The sequence below is a fragment of the Helobdella robusta genome, assembly GCF_000326865.2.
Source record: "Helobdella robusta unplaced genomic scaffold HELROscaffold_9, whole genome shotgun sequence".
In the NCBI taxonomy this organism is placed as follows: Eukaryota; Metazoa; Annelida; class Clitellata; order Rhynchobdellida; family Glossiphoniidae; genus Helobdella; species Helobdella robusta.
Genome location: NW_008705512.1, coordinates 3,201,665 through 3,218,862, shown reverse-complemented (window position 1 = coordinate 3,218,862; position 17,198 = coordinate 3,201,665). Strand labels below are relative to the sequence as shown.

Genomic DNA, 17,198 nt, shown 5'->3' with positions numbered 1-17,198 from the left:
GTTCGTTTGTTTGTTTCTTAGATTTTTCTTCGTTTTCAATTTTTCCGTCCATCTTTTTTATGTGACGTCATTGCATTAATTTGGATTGCGTCATAAATTGTGCAAGAGAGCGGCGGTTTCGTAGGCAGGCTTCAGCAGCTGTCGATCGCTGGCTGGCTGGCAATTATGTTAATTAATTTGCGACTTATTTATTTGTTCGTTCTTTCGTTCGTTTGTTCGTTCATTCATTCTTTGTTCGTTCGTTTTGTCATTCTTTGTTCGTTCGTTCAATTTTGTTCTTTCTTTAGCTCTTCAATTTATTGATCACGTGCTTTATTTTATAGTTACGCTCATTTATCATTCCAAACGGTAATTAACGTGATTCAATTTAGGTGATCTTTAATTAATTCATTTCTTCTACACTCGCTCACTCTCTCGCTTTACCATTCACTCACATACATATTCATTCGTCATTCACTTTTTCACTCACTCATTTAATCTAACCCCCACGCTTTTACCCCAACCCGACCAACCAACCAATCAATCAATCAACGAACAGGGCGCGTAGGAGACCACGGTTGCACGATGGCACACGATTGCGGGGGTGGGGCCCTCTGTGACGACAACTATTGCGTCTGCCCCACCGGCTACAGAGCCGACAGTGACAAGTACAAGTGCCTTCGAATTGGAGGTTGGTTGATCAGTTTCGTCTTTGTAAAAATTTTGTGTTTTGCATTTTTTTGTTGTTATTTCAGCGGTTTGATTTAAGAAATCATTTGCAATAAATGTTATTGCATAATAACATATCACTAAACAAATTGTTCATAAAGCGAATTAGCATCTCGCTGATCGCACATCATCTCGCGTTACCCACCCATCCCTAAAAACATGCGTTACGTCACTCCCTCGTCAATCAATCATTTCAGTTAGAATTTCCAACCGCGTCACTTAACATTGAACTCCATAACAACATTCAAGGCAAACAAATACACCAACAGTACACACATACACATACCCACATGATACAAACACACACGTGTACTGTACATGCACAAACACACACATAGGTGGTGCTGAAAACCAACGTGTTGCTACGCACACACGCACATACATACATAAACACGCATACACACACACATACACGCACACACATACATGCACACACAAACACACACAAACACACACAAACATACATACACACACATACATACACACACATACATACACACACACATACATACACACACATACATGCACACACAAACATACACACACATACATACACACACATACATACACACGCGGACATACACACACATACATATACACACACATACATACACACACAAACATACAGCAAAGGTGAACATGGAAATCGGCGAGAGATGTGACGAGGTGAACGAACTTAGCTACTGCTCCTCAGGTCTGGTATGCCACAAGTGCGCCAGGGAAAAGCATGAAAAGTGCATTCGATGTATATACTTTTGGCTCTCTTCTCATTAAAAAAAATTTTTTTTTCAAATAATGATATGTTTATTTATTTATAAAATTATCATTATAATTATTAACTTTAATTAATCGCACAAACAAACAAACACACACACACATACACGTACACCCCATAATTTCACAGTTTTGTTTTCCGAACAATACGGCGTCTCACGCGCTCCAACGTTCCAGTTAACGGCCACAAGAATGACGATGATGATGACGTCATTAGTGGAAATGATGGTGAAAATGATGGCAATCACTACATTAATGAACGTCACAATCATGCCGATCAGATTAAGAACAACGTTTTAATTATTTCAATGTACATACCTATATATGTTTTAGATACGGTTTAGAAACTCTTACATAAATACATATTCCTGTCAAATTTTTCATTGTTACATTACAGAATGCTAAAAATTTTTAAACTATTAAATTGAAATTAGTTGTGTATATATATATATATATATATATATATATATATATATATTTATTTATATATATATATACTTGAAAAGTTTTTGTTATCTCGTTGTTAATCAGTGGTCCATCTTTCTGTATGTGTAAATATTTTATTTTTTATTCTTCATTTTCCATTATTTTATTTATAAATTGTTGATATAAACAAAAGCTGATGCGTTTTAATTTTTATTCAGATGAAGATACGCGAGATAAGAAAAATAATTATAATGAAAACTGTCTGTTTAAACCACATTTAGTTAAACTTTTGAAGTACTCGTTTTTTAACACTAAAACGTAAAACAATGAAGTAATTTTGTAATAAATCGACGGGTTTTACTTGAATTGAAAATAAAACAATCAAAATAAAATTGCACATAGCATAACTATAACATTAGTCAATGTATTATTGCCATACAGATTTGTATATATTATAAAAATTTAACTCATAGACATCGTGTATAATTCTAGATATATAATTCTTTCACATATATGAAAAATACTTGTTATTTTGTAATACAGAAAAGTAAGTATGAAGTATGTAGTGTACATGAGTGTAAAATAGTTTGTTAGCATTGATTTGTACTCATCATTTCTAAAATTCCATGAGGGTTCCATAAACTATCTGCTAAGACATTTGTTAATGGTGTAGATTAACTTTTAAATGATTAAAAGCGGAAGCGTTTAAAAACTTAAATTTGCTAAAAACTTAAAAGTAAATAAATAAAATTGGGTTTGTTTGTCATTGGATCAGTTAGCTGTCAGGAGATGGAGTTGCATCGGAATGTTGTCAGCAGTTACTGCATTGAGAAAATAAAGGGGGAACTCTACAGAGCTAATCTTCAATGCTCTCTTAGGGGTCTCAAAAAGACAGCCAAATGGTTTTTTAATTTTACATTTTTCTTTTTCATAACTGATCATAAATAACATATAAGTTTCATAAAATCATAAGTAATGAAAAAATAATTAGTAATCAATCTTGATTTTGGACTGCACTATTCAGTCTTCTACTGTTACTGTTAAAAATGAATCATTAATCAATGTATTGTATAATTAAAATAAAAGTAATTAATTTATAATGTTAATCTTAATGTTTATATGTTATTTCAGTGTTAACTACATATATTTAAAATTAAATTAAACATTAATTTGAAAGGTTAAGACCTCTGAATTGACCATGGTATTTGTATGTATATTATCTTGTAACTTGTAATAACATGAGAATCTTATCATAATTATCTTATATTACAAGTTACAAGTTCTCAATAAGATAATGATAGGATAAGACATAAGCTAACTTTTTAATAGTAGTCAATATTGTATTTTATATTAGAAACATCCTAATTTAATTAACAATGACAGGCACGCAGAATTGATATATGCATTGGATCAAGTACAACTGCCTGGCGTGACTGTCTATGAAAATATCAACCCATCATTATACACTGTTAGGATATTATTTCATTTTCACCAATTTTCATTTTTACATTTTAAACTAAATTAACATTAAAAATATTCATATTAATTTTACTAATTTTATCATTAAACAAATAACTCAACAATTTAGATTTTTATAACTTTTTAAAAAATAAATATGTTGATTATATTTTTTTCAAGGAGTTTTATGATGAATACGACAAATACATCATAGCAAAAAGTTATTTCGACTGCGAAGAGTACAGCAGGGCTGCCTACTTCACATCGACTTGTAAGAGCCACATCGTCAAGTTCCTACATTACTATTCCATCTATCTGGCTGGCGAAAAGAAGAAAGTCGATGATGAAATATCCATTTCTAGTTGGTTGCATTTTTTATCCTAATCTATGAATTCTCCTAATTTACCAAATATCCTATCTTACCAAATTCACTAATTCAGAAATCTATCAATAACATTTCAATAAGTGAGTTTAGTACTAAATTAGTGTAACTAAAGTCTCAATAAAAAATTTTCACAGCACCAGAATTAAATTGTGATGTCCACCTTAAGTCTTTATATGTTGATTTAACGAAGGAATGCAAAGAAAACAAGCTTGATTCTTTTGGATTATATCTGTTAGTTTTATTTCAAACACTTTTTGCAAATTTTCCAATATTTTACATATATATATATGATTGAATTTACAGATTTAATTTACACTGTTGTCAAAATTTTATCCAACTGTGTTTTTCTAATCACTCACAACTGTATTTTTCTAATCAATCATGTAGAATTAAGTTTTTGCCATTGTTGTTCTAATGTTTATCAGTTGATGATTTCTATATTTTTTTGTTTTCATACAAAGATTAGGTGTTGTATTAAAAAAGTTGGAGAAGCAGACAGAAGCCATGGAAAAATTTGCAGAGTGTGTTTCCGGTGATCCATTGAATTGGGGCGCCTGGCTGGAATTGTCAAAAATTGTGCCAAATCGTCAGGCTGTTGGTATTTCTAAACAAGAACTTAAATTTGAAGTATCCATTTGACATTATAAAATAGAGTATGAATGATGTTGCAATAATTTAAGTTTGATTTTTTCATCTCAAAGATTTTCACTATAATGAATTAATTTCCACAATTGAGGTGTTGTAAAGAAAGAAAAAAATTAAAATTCTCATTCTACCGTTCAACATTTATTTGCAATCTATATATTTTTGTTTGCACACCTAAAAATGTAACACAATTGCTATGTTATGTTGTTTCGGGATTCAACCTCCTTATGATTGCATGTACACATTTGCATGCATAATGTAACATGAAAACATTGAAAAACGACAACAGCTTAGATCTCTGAGCATCCCAAGAACGCACTGGATGTATGACATCTTCATTGCTCAGTTTTATCTGGAACTTCAACATAGTGAACAGGCTCTGGAATGCTTCCAGGTTTGTGTCTTTCAAGAGTGTGTTAGCAATTTGCATCTATACTTAAAGTATACAGGTATAAAAGTATGTGTTAAATAATCTGAAGATGGTACAATATTGTTGCAATATTGATTAATCAGTATATACAAATGCTACTATACTACATTTACTTTGCTATATCTAACTAACTACATCTGGTTTAGTACAACTAGTACGCTGCAATTTTGTACTACTGCGAGTTTGCTGAATCCACTTTACTACTCTACTACTTTCAGTTTACTATAACCATTTTGCATTTGCGATTTAAATTGTTGAATTTTTTGCAGCTCCTGTTGAACAACTACTTCAAGAATAGCACCTCCATACTGGCTAAGAAGGCACTGGCTCACCATAATCTCAGAGGTTGTGAATGCATGATTGTTCTTCATCGTTTTGTATATTCTTTTTCATTGCGAATCAACTATCCTTTTTTGTGTTATTGCTCTCAGTTTTGTAGTAAATAGACTTTACGTTTTCAAATCATATTTCAAAGTTGATATTATATATCAGAATATTTTTTTTCTATTTAAAACCATGCCAGCTATGCCTAGTTCAGCATTGTTCCATTTACATTTATGGTTTGAATTTTTCACTTACAAAGTCGTATTTTTCCATTTGTTGGAATTCAGACGTGGACCTTGCCATTGCGGCCTACAACAAACTGCAGCAGATGGACCCATTCCGATTGGATAACATGGACACCTATTCTAATCTACTCTATATTAGGGTTTCTTCCCACAATTTTTTCACTTTTTTTCACCATATTTTTGCCTTGGTCTTTGAAAGAACTGTTAATTATGATTTTGTGATTCAACTTCTTACTAGTTGAGTATAATAATAATTTTGTTCTCTATTATTCTTATATTTTTAGTCATATAGATTTTGCCTGTTTGGTTTCATTTATATTGTTTTGACCTGCTTTCTTCAATTAATCAATATACAAGTTTGTGAATATATTTTGAAGGAATTGAAACCAGAACTCGCTCAGTTAGCTCACCATTGCGCTGAGATTGACAGATATCGTGTGGAGACGTGCTGTGTCATTGGTTAGTTGCTTCCTACTATTCAGATATCATTGAAATATTATTCGTAGAAGATTTGTGACGATATGTTTCATCGACATTTCAACCTAGATCATTAGATTGTTAGGTAATGTCTTATTTTTAAACACTGAATATAATTATTGATCAGGATCAATAACTCACCAACATACAGGCAACTACTACAGCTTGCACAACCAACACGACAAGGCGGTCATGTACTTCCAGAGGGCCATCAAACTTGACCCCAACTATTTGTCAGCCTGGACTCTGATGGGCCACGAATTCATGGAGTTGAAGTCCACCTCTGCCGCTATCCTCGCCTACAGGAAAGCTATTGGTGAGCTTTTTTTGTGATGTTATTGTGCTATCATTTCTATTGTTGTATATGCAAGTTCTGATGGTGTGTTGAGATGCTGTGCAGTTGTTTTTCTGGTGTTTTTCATTTTATTATTGTACTCAAGTAGTTTGTCATTCCAATCTTCTTTCTATTATAACTTTTAATTTTTTTAAGTTTTTTTTTTGTTCAATAAAGTAAAGATATTCTGATCTTATCTAATTTTTATTTCATTCACTACTACTACTACTAATAATAATAATAATACCATGCAGATGTGAACAAGAAAGATTACAGAGCGTGGTACGGCCTGGGCCAGACGTATGAAATACTAAAAATGCCATTCTACTCACTTTACTACTACAGACAGGCTCACCTGTTAAGGTTTCTATCATTTGATCTGCATGCAGCTTTGTCTATTCTACATTTAATCTACATGGATTCTTTGCTCCGTATTAGAAAATTTCAAAGAAAACTTTATTAAATAAGATATTTTTAATTAAGTCTAAAACATCGACACTCCTCAAAAATCTTCTCCTAATTTGCATCAGACCGAATGATTCTCGAATGGCAGTTGCTCTGGGAGAGGCTTACGACTACCTGGGAAGATTGCACGAAGCCAAGAGATGTTACTGGAAGGCCCGGTCTCTGGGGGATATCGAGGGATTGGCTCTCATCAAACTTGCCAGGTGCGTACGTGAATGTGTGCTGTGCACTCTAAAAAAAAATAATTTATGTTAGAAATATGAACATGTTGGTATTACTATTAAAAAACTGTTCTCTTTGTTTAGTAGCGTAGCGACATTTTAATAATTGTTGACACAGTATGTGTTAGTCAGTTCGGTCGTATGTGGTTTGGTTCATTCTTTCGAAACCATCATTTACATAATCAAGTCTTGTTATCGCATCGCAAATCGCCTGGTTATGACATTAAACTGACCCTCACTGCCTTGTGAGTGATGTTGGATCATCAAAGGTTAGGCCCACTGCTTATAACTGTGGTTGCGTAAGGAAGGGCGTCCTGCGTAAAAATTAGCCAAATAAATTACTTATGATGACAGAAGTGACAATGGCCCTCAGTATCCGACAGAATGGCGTCGAGGGGTATTTTGGTTTCATCATAGGTAGCCAAGCGGCAACCCCCGATCTCGGGGAAAATGTCGTCTAAACGTGTGTTGTTGTATCGCATCGCAAATCGCATCATCATCACGTCATTTCATTATCGTTTCCGTTAAGATTGTACGAGCGATTGAACGAGCATATGCAGGCTGCTGGAGCATACACAACTTACATCAACGAAACCAAAGAGGTTGTCGGTTCTACTTACAGTTTGTCTATCATCTCATCCTTTTTCATGATTGATTGTTGATATTTAAAATCAGTATATCGTCACATGTCATTAGCTTCAATTCGTTATCTCATGTGTACATTGATTCTATGGCATAGCCGTTACTTTGTATAATTTCACATTGGTTTTTAACTTAAACGTTTTTATTTTAATTTGGTAATCACGCTAACTATTTACATAACTTTTTGCAATATATCAGTTAATGTCGTAATAATTGATATGTATGTAGATGTAGTAAGTTATCTTCAATCAGCACCCATCACCCACAAATCATCTCTAACCATCTCTCGAACATCAAGCAGTTATTAAGTGACGGCCACGGTCAGGCCTACAAGTTTCTCGCCAACTACCACTTGAAGAGAGAGAATCTCGAGGAAGCATTCGATGCTGCCCAGAAGTGCATCGAGTTTGTTGATGTTCGTGTCCTCTTTTTCATTCGTATAATATTTTTTTAACTCTACATACCAGTTTCGTCTACTAAGTTGAACTAGTTTATTAATAATCAAATTAGTTTCACTCAATTTTGTTACGATCTACAAAAGTGCGGCGTTATTTACTGAAGGTAAAAGAGGAAGGGAAGGCTTTGTTGCGCCAGATATCCGATTTGAGAGGTAAGAAAAGTGAACAGGTGAGCAAGGAGAGCCAGCCAACTCCCTTACAACTCGAAGACAACGCCGAAGAACTATGTTCACCAATGTCACTTACGTTCACTTATTAATTTTGTAGTTTAAATGAATTGCGTATGTGAGGTAATCAACTTTTTTGTCATTTTTGTTGTTTATTTAATTATTGCAGTGTTTTAGGAATTTATATTGTTTCAAAATTATTTCTTCATAGGTATTGATAAAATTTGTATTGAATCACCACACTACATTATAAGTCTTTAATATTAAATAAATACAATCATCCGATCTTCGATTGATGTATATACTTTTCCAAAACTTGACCTCACTTCCTTATTTGTTATTATTACTCAAAGTTTGCACCGTTTTATTTCGTTTGCTAACGGCCGTTTCTGACTTTTTTATCCAAACTTAAGCGTACAACACCAACAGCAGACGGTGGGTGGTTTTCAAAAATGGAACAACCGTAGGGTGCAGAAGACTAAATAAATTTCTAGGTTTAGACCACTGATATAAAAATGTCCATGGTTTAGACGTGTAAAAGGCATTCAAGTGTAATCTATATTTTAATTAACATCTTCCAGTTTAGACACTCATTCATTCCAACAAACAGCTAGGCCCGGAAAAAATTTAAAAATTTATTTTTAATTTAAAAAAATTAAGGTTTCCAGGTCTTGCTGGAAAGGCAAGCACATTTCCGTCCCTTGGTATTTATATCTTTTGTGTTTAATCATCTATAGAAATCATTCCAAAATAAAATTTTCTTCAAAAAATTGGTACAACACGCGCATTATATTACATGCTGTGTACCTTCGTTTCATGTGACTCGAATGAATCAGCCGATATCGAATTTAAATAAAGCTCCATTTTACGCTAGTTTTTAGTGGCTTGATAGATTTAATACTATATTAAATATACGTATATCATATATGTAATCTGGATTTTTTATCAATTGCTTCTAATAATAATATAAAAAGCAATAGTTTGAGGATCATACCCGAAAATATACCTGAAAATTCGTAAAAGTTAAAAATAAATAGTATCTTTGGCTAGGACTTGTAGCCATCTTTGCATTTTTTACGACCGAGTGTTTTACTTCTTTGCCGTTTTGGTTTTATGGTATTTAAGGGAACGCCATGGCCGGAGTTTTACGATGTGTCGACGATCGAGCGAGACGAAAAATAACGACTTTCTTAATTTTTATTTCGAGTTTATTATCGCTAGTATATTTCCAATAATTTTTCGTTTTTTCGAATTTTCGAAATATAAAAAAAATGTCCAGCAACAATAGCATTAATAATAGCTGCGCGGACTCAGTTGACGACAGAGAAATGTTGATGTCGGTTGACGTGGAAGCGAAGGACGCCACGAAGTCGTGCTCCATCGTCATCGATGCCTATGAGAAGGAGTTTGTTGATGTCGATGGTGAAGCTGAAGCAGACGGTTCGTCAATTTTAATAATTTAATTATTTTAAATTTTCACTTGAAAATTAAAAATAGAATTTAGTAGTTTTTACTTGTACTTTTATGTGCAAGTTCCATTTTAACTTTAAACTTAACAATTTGTTATTGTTTTTACCGCAGAAGGTGTTCAAAAGTTGAAAGAGGGAGCTAAAAAGAAGAGAGGAAGAGGTTTTGAAAATGGTGAATGTTGAGTTTTCATTTATTTCACTAAAAATATGAATTAATTTGATAAATACTTGTTATTATAAAATGCATTAGTTAATTAATGTAAGTTCAACAATAATATGATTGTGAATATATAACAATTTTTTTACTCAAAATTTTTACTTAATCAGGTTTAGAGACCAAACGATATGTCAATGAGTATGAATATGAATCCATGGATGTTGGAGTTGAAGAGATGAACATGGAGAATGGTCCTCAGAGATGTCAATGTTATATATTATCAGTTATATATTGATTTTGAAGTTTTTTAATTAATAAGTCAGATAATGTTAAATTTAATGTTAAATTCAATGATGCAAACATTCAACTTATATATTTATTACAAAATTTTAAATAAAACTTTTCAAAACAGCTGTTGAAGGATGGATTGTGTTTGTAAAAGGCATAAATGAAGAGACACAAGAAGATGACATTCGTGAAAAGTTTGAAGAGTTTGGTGAAATAAAGAACTTGCATCTAAACCTCGATCGTCGAACTGGTTTCTTGAAGGGGTATGCACTCATTGAGTACAGCACATACAAGGAGGCTGAGGCTGCCATACAGTCTTTGAATGGCACAGAGTTATGTGGTCAGAAGATCAGTGTTGATTGGACTTTTGTCAAGCAACCAAATAAGAAAAGGTTTGGTTTTTGCTAACAGTTTGAAGATTTTCATTTCTTGAAATCATTAGCACTTCATTTCATGAACTGATATTTAAACTTTGCATTGTTTAAACATTTTTATTAATTTATATATACAGCAGTAAAAGTCGCAAAGAACAGAGGCAAAACCCTCCACCACATCACAGGCATCCATTTTCAGGTTGTAGATGGTCATCCCCAAATGGCAGACAAACATATCGCAAATGATATTAACAGCTCATGGCATTATTGTTCTTTTTTTGCTTAGTAGTTACAAATTTTTCTAACTTTGACATTTATAAAAGATTTGTTGTAAATAAATTTATGTAACCGTTATACATTAGTTTTGTCATAAAAATTTAGCAGGGTTTACCCTATTATTATGGTGGTTAAATATGCTGACTTATTATAATGGCCAATACGATGGTGATTATATGATGGTTATTATTATTATTATGTTCTTTAATTATGATGGCTATTATGGTGGTTAATTATGATGGCTGCTAGTGTTCGTCGTTCGAAATGAATGTTACAGAATGATACGAGAAACAACAGTTATGAACGTGTGTTTATTGTTTCATGAGTGAACCTAAATTGAACGTACGTGTGAGTAAATTTAGAATTAAAACGTAAATGTTTAATATGCGAACACAAGTAAACGAAGGAATTGAAATAAACCTAAGTTACATGTGTGAATGCAAATAACTTAAGTATATTAAAACGGGTTGTAAACGTGAGAATCTTCAAAACGATCTGCCAGCCTATTTAAAACAAATATTTATCGTACTGTTCATTGTATAAATTTTTGATAGTGTGACTATAAAATATGAAATTACAAGGGTTTATGGTAATTATCGGTTTGTATTTGTATCTACTTATACAAAGGACGCAATGGATATCGTGTTATAGCGACGTTTTTTGGAGGTTCGGTATCGGAGGGTAATGTTCATATATGGCACTTTTTATTTAAATCAATCAAGAAACTATCCTCGTTTTTTAAAGAATCAAAGTTAAGGTATTTATTTGAAAAGTCCCACTACGTAGAAGAAAATGCTCCAGTAAAAACTTTTAAACTTTGTGTTTCTAAGAGAGTGTTGGAGTCGGAAATCTTTGTCGGAGTCGAAATTTATATATTATAATAAATATATTCTATTTAGCAGTGATAATAAGGTGAATTTATGATGCAAAGGTTAAACAATTTTTTGGGAGTCTGAACCAGAAGTTAGTCAGAAATTTTTACTCAAAGTTGAAAATTTTTGAGGAGCCGGATAAAAAATCTTTGACTGACACTCTGGATTCACCATTGAAAATATCTACATCACATGCATGCAAGTAAAATGACACTGTTGTTTATCATAGCACTTTTCATGATGTACATGTTATATAGGTGTGTTATTAAACTTGAAATACATTTACGTTTAAACAAGATTAACAATTTAAATTTCGTTACTGCAATAGAGAAATGTTTAAAATAATTTTTTTACAGCTAGTAGACGAAACATTAATTAATAAACCAAATAAAAACTTGGACAATAGGGTCGAAATACAAAAGGAAATTAAAATCAACAAATGCAAATCCAGAGGAAGAGAAAGAATTGTAGATCTTTGTTTGAAATTGACTGGTGATAAGTGATAAATCAAATAGAACGGTACAAATGTGTGTGTGTGTGTGTGTGCAGCACGTTTTACACAGAAGATTATGCAAAAATTTACATACACGAAAGTTTAAATTTACAATTCAGTAAAATAATGAAGTGAATACAACGTGATCTCACGCCTTATGCCTAGGTTAACCCAAAAATTTGAAAAAAGCTCATTTTGAATGACACATCACTCAGAAAGAATGCTTTCAACTGAGAAATGCAGGTTATATAAACGAAATGTTAATACATTATTGCTCTAGTTTAATCAATCATCAAAGAACTGAGGTAAGTTGATTGACAGGCAGTTTAATTGCACCTAAAACATTGAATAGCTAATTAATAACATTGCAATTAAATCAGTCAAACATTCATTGACAACACAATCATATACAAAGTTTTTAATTTAATAAATTATTAAAACCAATTTTTTCTTAAGTAAAAAATAATGAAATAAGAAAAATGGAATATTAAATAAATAATTTAAATGAATAAAAACATTAATTAGTATTCACACAGTTTTCCTACCCAAGGTAATTGTTTCAATAAACTGGCAATGATTGAATTTATGACGAATTAAATAGTATAAATAAAAAAAATACGTTAAATACAAAAACAAACAGAGTAATTATATCATTACCATACATTTACAAATCCTAAAATCATTTTTAAACAATAATAATCATTCATATAAGGAAGGTTTAGTTAAAGGCACGAGAAGAATGAAGAATAAGACGAGTCCCACTACGTAGAAGAAGATGATTTTTGATTTCATGCTTTGATCCTGGCATTGTAGAACTTCTATAAAGTTGGGAAAGCCCATATGGTTGCAGAACATGTGCGACAGTATGCAAGGCAGTATGCTTCCTGTTTATAAGTAAAAAATTAATTTTAATCAACTTCTAGTTAGAGCTTCTAGTGAGAAATTAATTTTTATAAAACTTCTAGTTAGAGCTGTACAATAATTTAATCAAAATTCTAACTTTATATACACTGAAATTAAAAATACGAATGAAACACATAGAAGTCAATCATAGTTGAAAAAATCTGTTATAAAAAATAATTAAATCCAATAAATTCGTCAAACGTATCACCTGTCCTGACAAATACAAAGGCTGAATATATACCAAACAATGTTGTATAGGTAAACTGAAAACCTTTGAGTTGGGATATGGAAAAAAATTATGTTTAAAAAATATAAAGCGTGTCTCTTTAGGCAATGTTGCGATATATATACATTATATATATATAAATATATATAAATATATATATAACATAGCAAAGCAAGTATCATTTATAACACATAACCCATTAATATCTTTTCATTCATCAGAACATCTGTACACCTAAGTGTCTTAAAAAAATGAGTTAACACGAAAACCCCGTTCAGATGAAATTAGATTAAAAACATTTTATGCCATTCCCAATTTTACATCACATTGCAAAAATACTAATTCTAGATCCTTTTCAAACATGTTGCACCACATGACATCATGAGGAATAAGGAAAATTTATAAACTAAATGACTAAGTTAAAAAGAAAAAATACACAAACAGGCTTTGATGAGGGCACTCTTTAATGGCATGCCATCCTTAACTAAAGCAAAAACATGATGGAAATGAGCCATTCCAAAAAACAACGGACTCAACACGATTGATTTTGCAACTCCAAAGTTTGGAATCAAAGTGGGCAGCATGCAGGCTCTGTAGACAATTTCTTCTGATATCGGTCCCTAGAAGAATAATCATAATTTTATCCCTTCCCTGTATGACTTACTACAATTATAATTATTTTATCAGTATCTTATATCAATCCATACATCAGTTATTAAATTTCCAGATACCAAAAAATATACTAAATAAAAAATTTTTATCAACAGATTGGTTTAAAAACACACTGACGAAATATTCATGTGAAAATAAAAAATAGTGAAATAATGTGAAAAATAAAATAAGATAAGAAAAAAACATAAATTAGATTATCAGCAGACCACAAGGTGACTCCTTAGCCATACATGATTTCTGAAGCAACTTTTCCAATACCATGAACCTATATATAGGGTATTCATGTTTTTAAAAATGGTAAGAAATATTATATTTTGGGAAATTAACAATTTTTAACAAAATCATGAAGAGATTACTTTTATAAAAATAGAAGACACCATTGTAATAGTTCTGTAGCAAAGGACCTGAGAAAAGTATCTAAAAAAATATGGTTTGCTATGGAAGAGATGAATAATTAAATACCATTAATAATTAAATATAAAATCTAATTGAAGAAATAAATTTAAAATGGATAATGATATATCAATAAATACCACTGTATGTAAAAGTGGAAATATCAAAGCACATATCAAGCCTTTTGACGTGAATCCAAGCAATTCAAAAACAGTTTTACCCTTTGAAAAAAAATATAGTTTAGTGTTACATACTATTTTTCAATAACTCAGATCATAATAACTGAACATTAAAAAATGAACAGTTAGAAAACATACGTCTTGGTTTGTTGTGCAACAACAGTTGAACAGAAACAATGAAAATAGGCAAACGAAAGCCACCCTCGTGAACCGATTAGTAACTGTCTTTGGATCATCTCGTCTGCAAAAATGTTATTCATTTATATTTTAATGTTAACAAATAAGCATAATAATTAACAAATTTAACTGTAAACTGTGTGAACAATAATTTATTATCAAATGAAAGAAATGACATAATCAAAGTTTAGCTTGTAAATTTTGTTTAAAATTTATTATTTTATAAATGATAGGTTAGATTTTAGATAAGAATAATTGCAATAATTATAATTCAGAAATATAATAGGCTGATAAGTGATACTGACAGGGATAAAGCTTAAAAAGTAATAATAATTAATATAAACTATAAAGTTTATTTTATATTATATTATAAGTATATCTTATCTATATCTTTAAAAATTTTAAAAGTATATATTTTTTATATCTTAAAAAGTTCTGGCTGAAAAAGACTTTAAAAGAATAATAAAATAAATCTTTACTTTCAATAAAAAAAGAACAAACAAACAATACAAAATAGAAAAAACATACTTCAACTTTGTATCAATGCCTACATACAGACTGAGAACAAACGAGGAACCAATAACAATGCAGAACAAAACTGACCAAAATGGGCTAAGATCTACGACGACATTTTCAAAAACCGACATTTTTGAATTTTCAAATAAATAAATAAAAAATAGAAACCGACATTACAAAAATAATTTAAAAAATATTAACAACTTTGCAGACAAATTTGAAGCGCCGGTTTCCTTTAATTTCCTAAAACGTGGGTAACGTCAGATAGTCTAAAATCGTTGCTATGGGCAGATTTTATGAAAAGCCAACAACTTTTTCTGCCATTCACACGTTTTTTTCTATAATAATTTTAAATTCACTGCTAAAAAAATTCACTACTAATTTCATAGTTTAGTAAAATACACACACTGACAGTGTGCAAAATAAACTCATGTCTTTTGCTACCATAAGTTTGTCAAGTTATTATTTTGCCATATGATGAGAGGAATGCGCCGATAGCACGCTATTGCCAATGACAGTAACCATTTTTTGTTGTCTAAATTTTTAGTTTAAGTTTAACAAAAATACGATTGTTTGTAACATATAATTAGAATAAATATAACGGCCTTCGCTCATTTTTGCGGAGGAGAATTGGAGGGTGATTTTTTATCGCCCAAGTCTAAAATTACGATCGTTTATTTACTAATTTCGGAATATTGCTTTTATTTAAAATGTTTTGAAAGGTGATACTAGATGCTGTTTTAGGATAAGTAAGCTTAGTAGTAAATCAAGGAACAAAGGAACGAACGAATAAATGATGAATTGAATGATTTAACGAATGAATAGAATGAATCAAAGTGGATGAATAATTTGAAAGATAGTGATAAAATGAATGAGAAAAATTAAAAAAAAACTAAGCCATACTTCTAAAATCGTCGTTGTTGTTTTCTTCAAATTGTCATCGGAACGATCATCATGAGACCATCATGTGAAACGTGCTGACGCCCACCACAGCCCACCTCTCATCATTCTGTAAAAAGTTATTTTTATTAGCTTAGTAGTAAATCAAGGAACAAAGGAACGAACGAATAAATGATGAACTGAATGATTAAATAATTAGTTAAAAGAATGAATGAATGAATGAATGAATGAATGAATGAATGAATGAATAGAACGAATTAACGTCAATCAATGGAAAAATAATTTGAAAGATTGAGGAAAAAAATGAATGAATGAGAAAAATAAAAAAAACGAAACTAAACCTTACTTCAAAAATCGTCGTTACTTCAATCCATTGCACCGACCGCACCGACCACCACATTCAGATCGGCACACAAGATTTCATCCGAACTTCTGAGCGTCAGTCGAACAGCCAACGAGCTGATTCTTCCTACACCACACCATCATACGTAAATCATCATGAGACCACCATCTGAAACGTGCTGACTCCCACCACTGCCCACCTCTCATCATTCTGTAGACAAGTTATTTTCATTAGCGTAGCAGTAAATGAATGTTAGAATCTTAGAAGCAAAAAATTATAAAATGGAAATAATGGCAAATAAATAATATTTGAAAATAATAAAGAGATTAAAATGTAAAAAAAAACTTACCGTCGTCCATTCGACAAAGGCAGAATGTTGAATGCTTTCCGGTTCCTACGTTGTCCTCCAAAACTGGTGCCAGTCTTCCTCGAGATTGTTGTTGAAACACAGCCCGTGGAATGGAGAAAGAGAAAATTCTCATCAGAAAGCTTAGCGGTGCCTGCATCTCAAATTGCTTAATAAAAATAATCCTACCTACCTATTCAATTACCTTAACTAATCTATATTAAATTGTTAATGGTACGATAGTCGAAAGTCCCCCTTCATTCTCCCTCCTTTGCACAGAGGTTCACCGACAGCCAGGGCACCGGATAGAAAACCATTGCCGTGCGGATAGTAGACTATTGCTGTGCGGATAGTAAACCATTTGCCGTCCGGAAGCCGTGCGGGTAGTAGACTATGGCCATGCCGCATAGTAAATCATTACCGTGCAGATAGTAAACCATTGCCGTCCGGATAGA

General features: G+C 31.7%; 3 protein-coding genes across 3 annotated transcripts; 2 read left to right on the top strand and 1 right to left on the bottom strand.

Annotated features, from left to right (window-relative positions):
* Nucleotides 1-2,650: 2,650 nt before the first annotated feature.
* Nucleotides 2,651-8,539, top strand: HELRODRAFT_96551 (hypothetical protein). The gene is made up of 15 exons (XM_009033218.1): nt 2,651-2,810; nt 3,292-3,376; nt 3,547-3,727; nt 3,886-3,982; nt 4,213-4,345; nt 4,686-4,790; nt 5,096-5,171; nt 5,438-5,535; nt 5,773-5,854; nt 6,024-6,188; nt 6,461-6,569; nt 6,737-6,874; nt 7,422-7,494; nt 7,833-7,949; nt 8,096-8,539. Exons 1-15 carry the CDS (start codon nt 2,698-2,700, stop codon nt 8,249-8,251), a joined length of 1,728 nt encoding a protein of 575 aa, XP_009031466.1. The 5' UTR covers nt 2,651-2,697; the 3' UTR covers nt 8,252-8,539.
* An 891-nt stretch (nt 8,540-9,430) lies between these two features.
* Nucleotides 9,431-10,693, top strand: HELRODRAFT_166240 (hypothetical protein; the record flags this gene model as incomplete). The annotated part of the gene is made up of 5 exons (XM_009033217.1): nt 9,431-9,599; nt 9,741-9,788; nt 9,956-10,054; nt 10,198-10,465; nt 10,585-10,693. The coding sequence occupies 5 exons, from the start codon at nt 9,431-9,433 to the stop codon at nt 10,691-10,693; spliced, it is 693 nt and encodes a 230-aa protein (XP_009031465.1).
* Nucleotides 10,694-12,787: 2,094 nt separating this feature from the next.
* On the bottom strand, nt 12,788-14,497 carry HELRODRAFT_70936 (hypothetical protein; the record flags this gene model as incomplete). The annotated part of the gene is made up of 6 exons (XM_009032944.1): nt 12,788-12,968; nt 13,193-13,262; nt 13,660-13,837; nt 14,096-14,154; nt 14,246-14,306; nt 14,423-14,497. Coding segments are annotated over 6 exons (624 nt in total), but the record flags the coding sequence as incomplete, so codon positions are not given.
* Nucleotides 14,498-17,198: the final 2,701 nt, after the last annotated feature.

Excerpts from the sequence above, each read along its gene's own strand:
- HELRODRAFT_96551 (XM_009033218.1), top strand. The coding sequence starts at position 2,698 with ATGGAGTTGCATCGGAATGTTGTCAGCAGTTACTGCATTGAGAAAATA. Across the intron at positions 3,983-4,212 it reads GATTCTTTTGGATTATATCT|ATTAGGTGTTGTATTAAAAA; the intron begins GTTAGTTTTATT and ends TTTCATACAAAG. Across the intron at positions 5,855-6,023 it reads GGAGACGTGCTGTGTCATTG|GCAACTACTACAGCTTGCAC; the intron begins GTTAGTTGCTTC and ends ACCAACATACAG.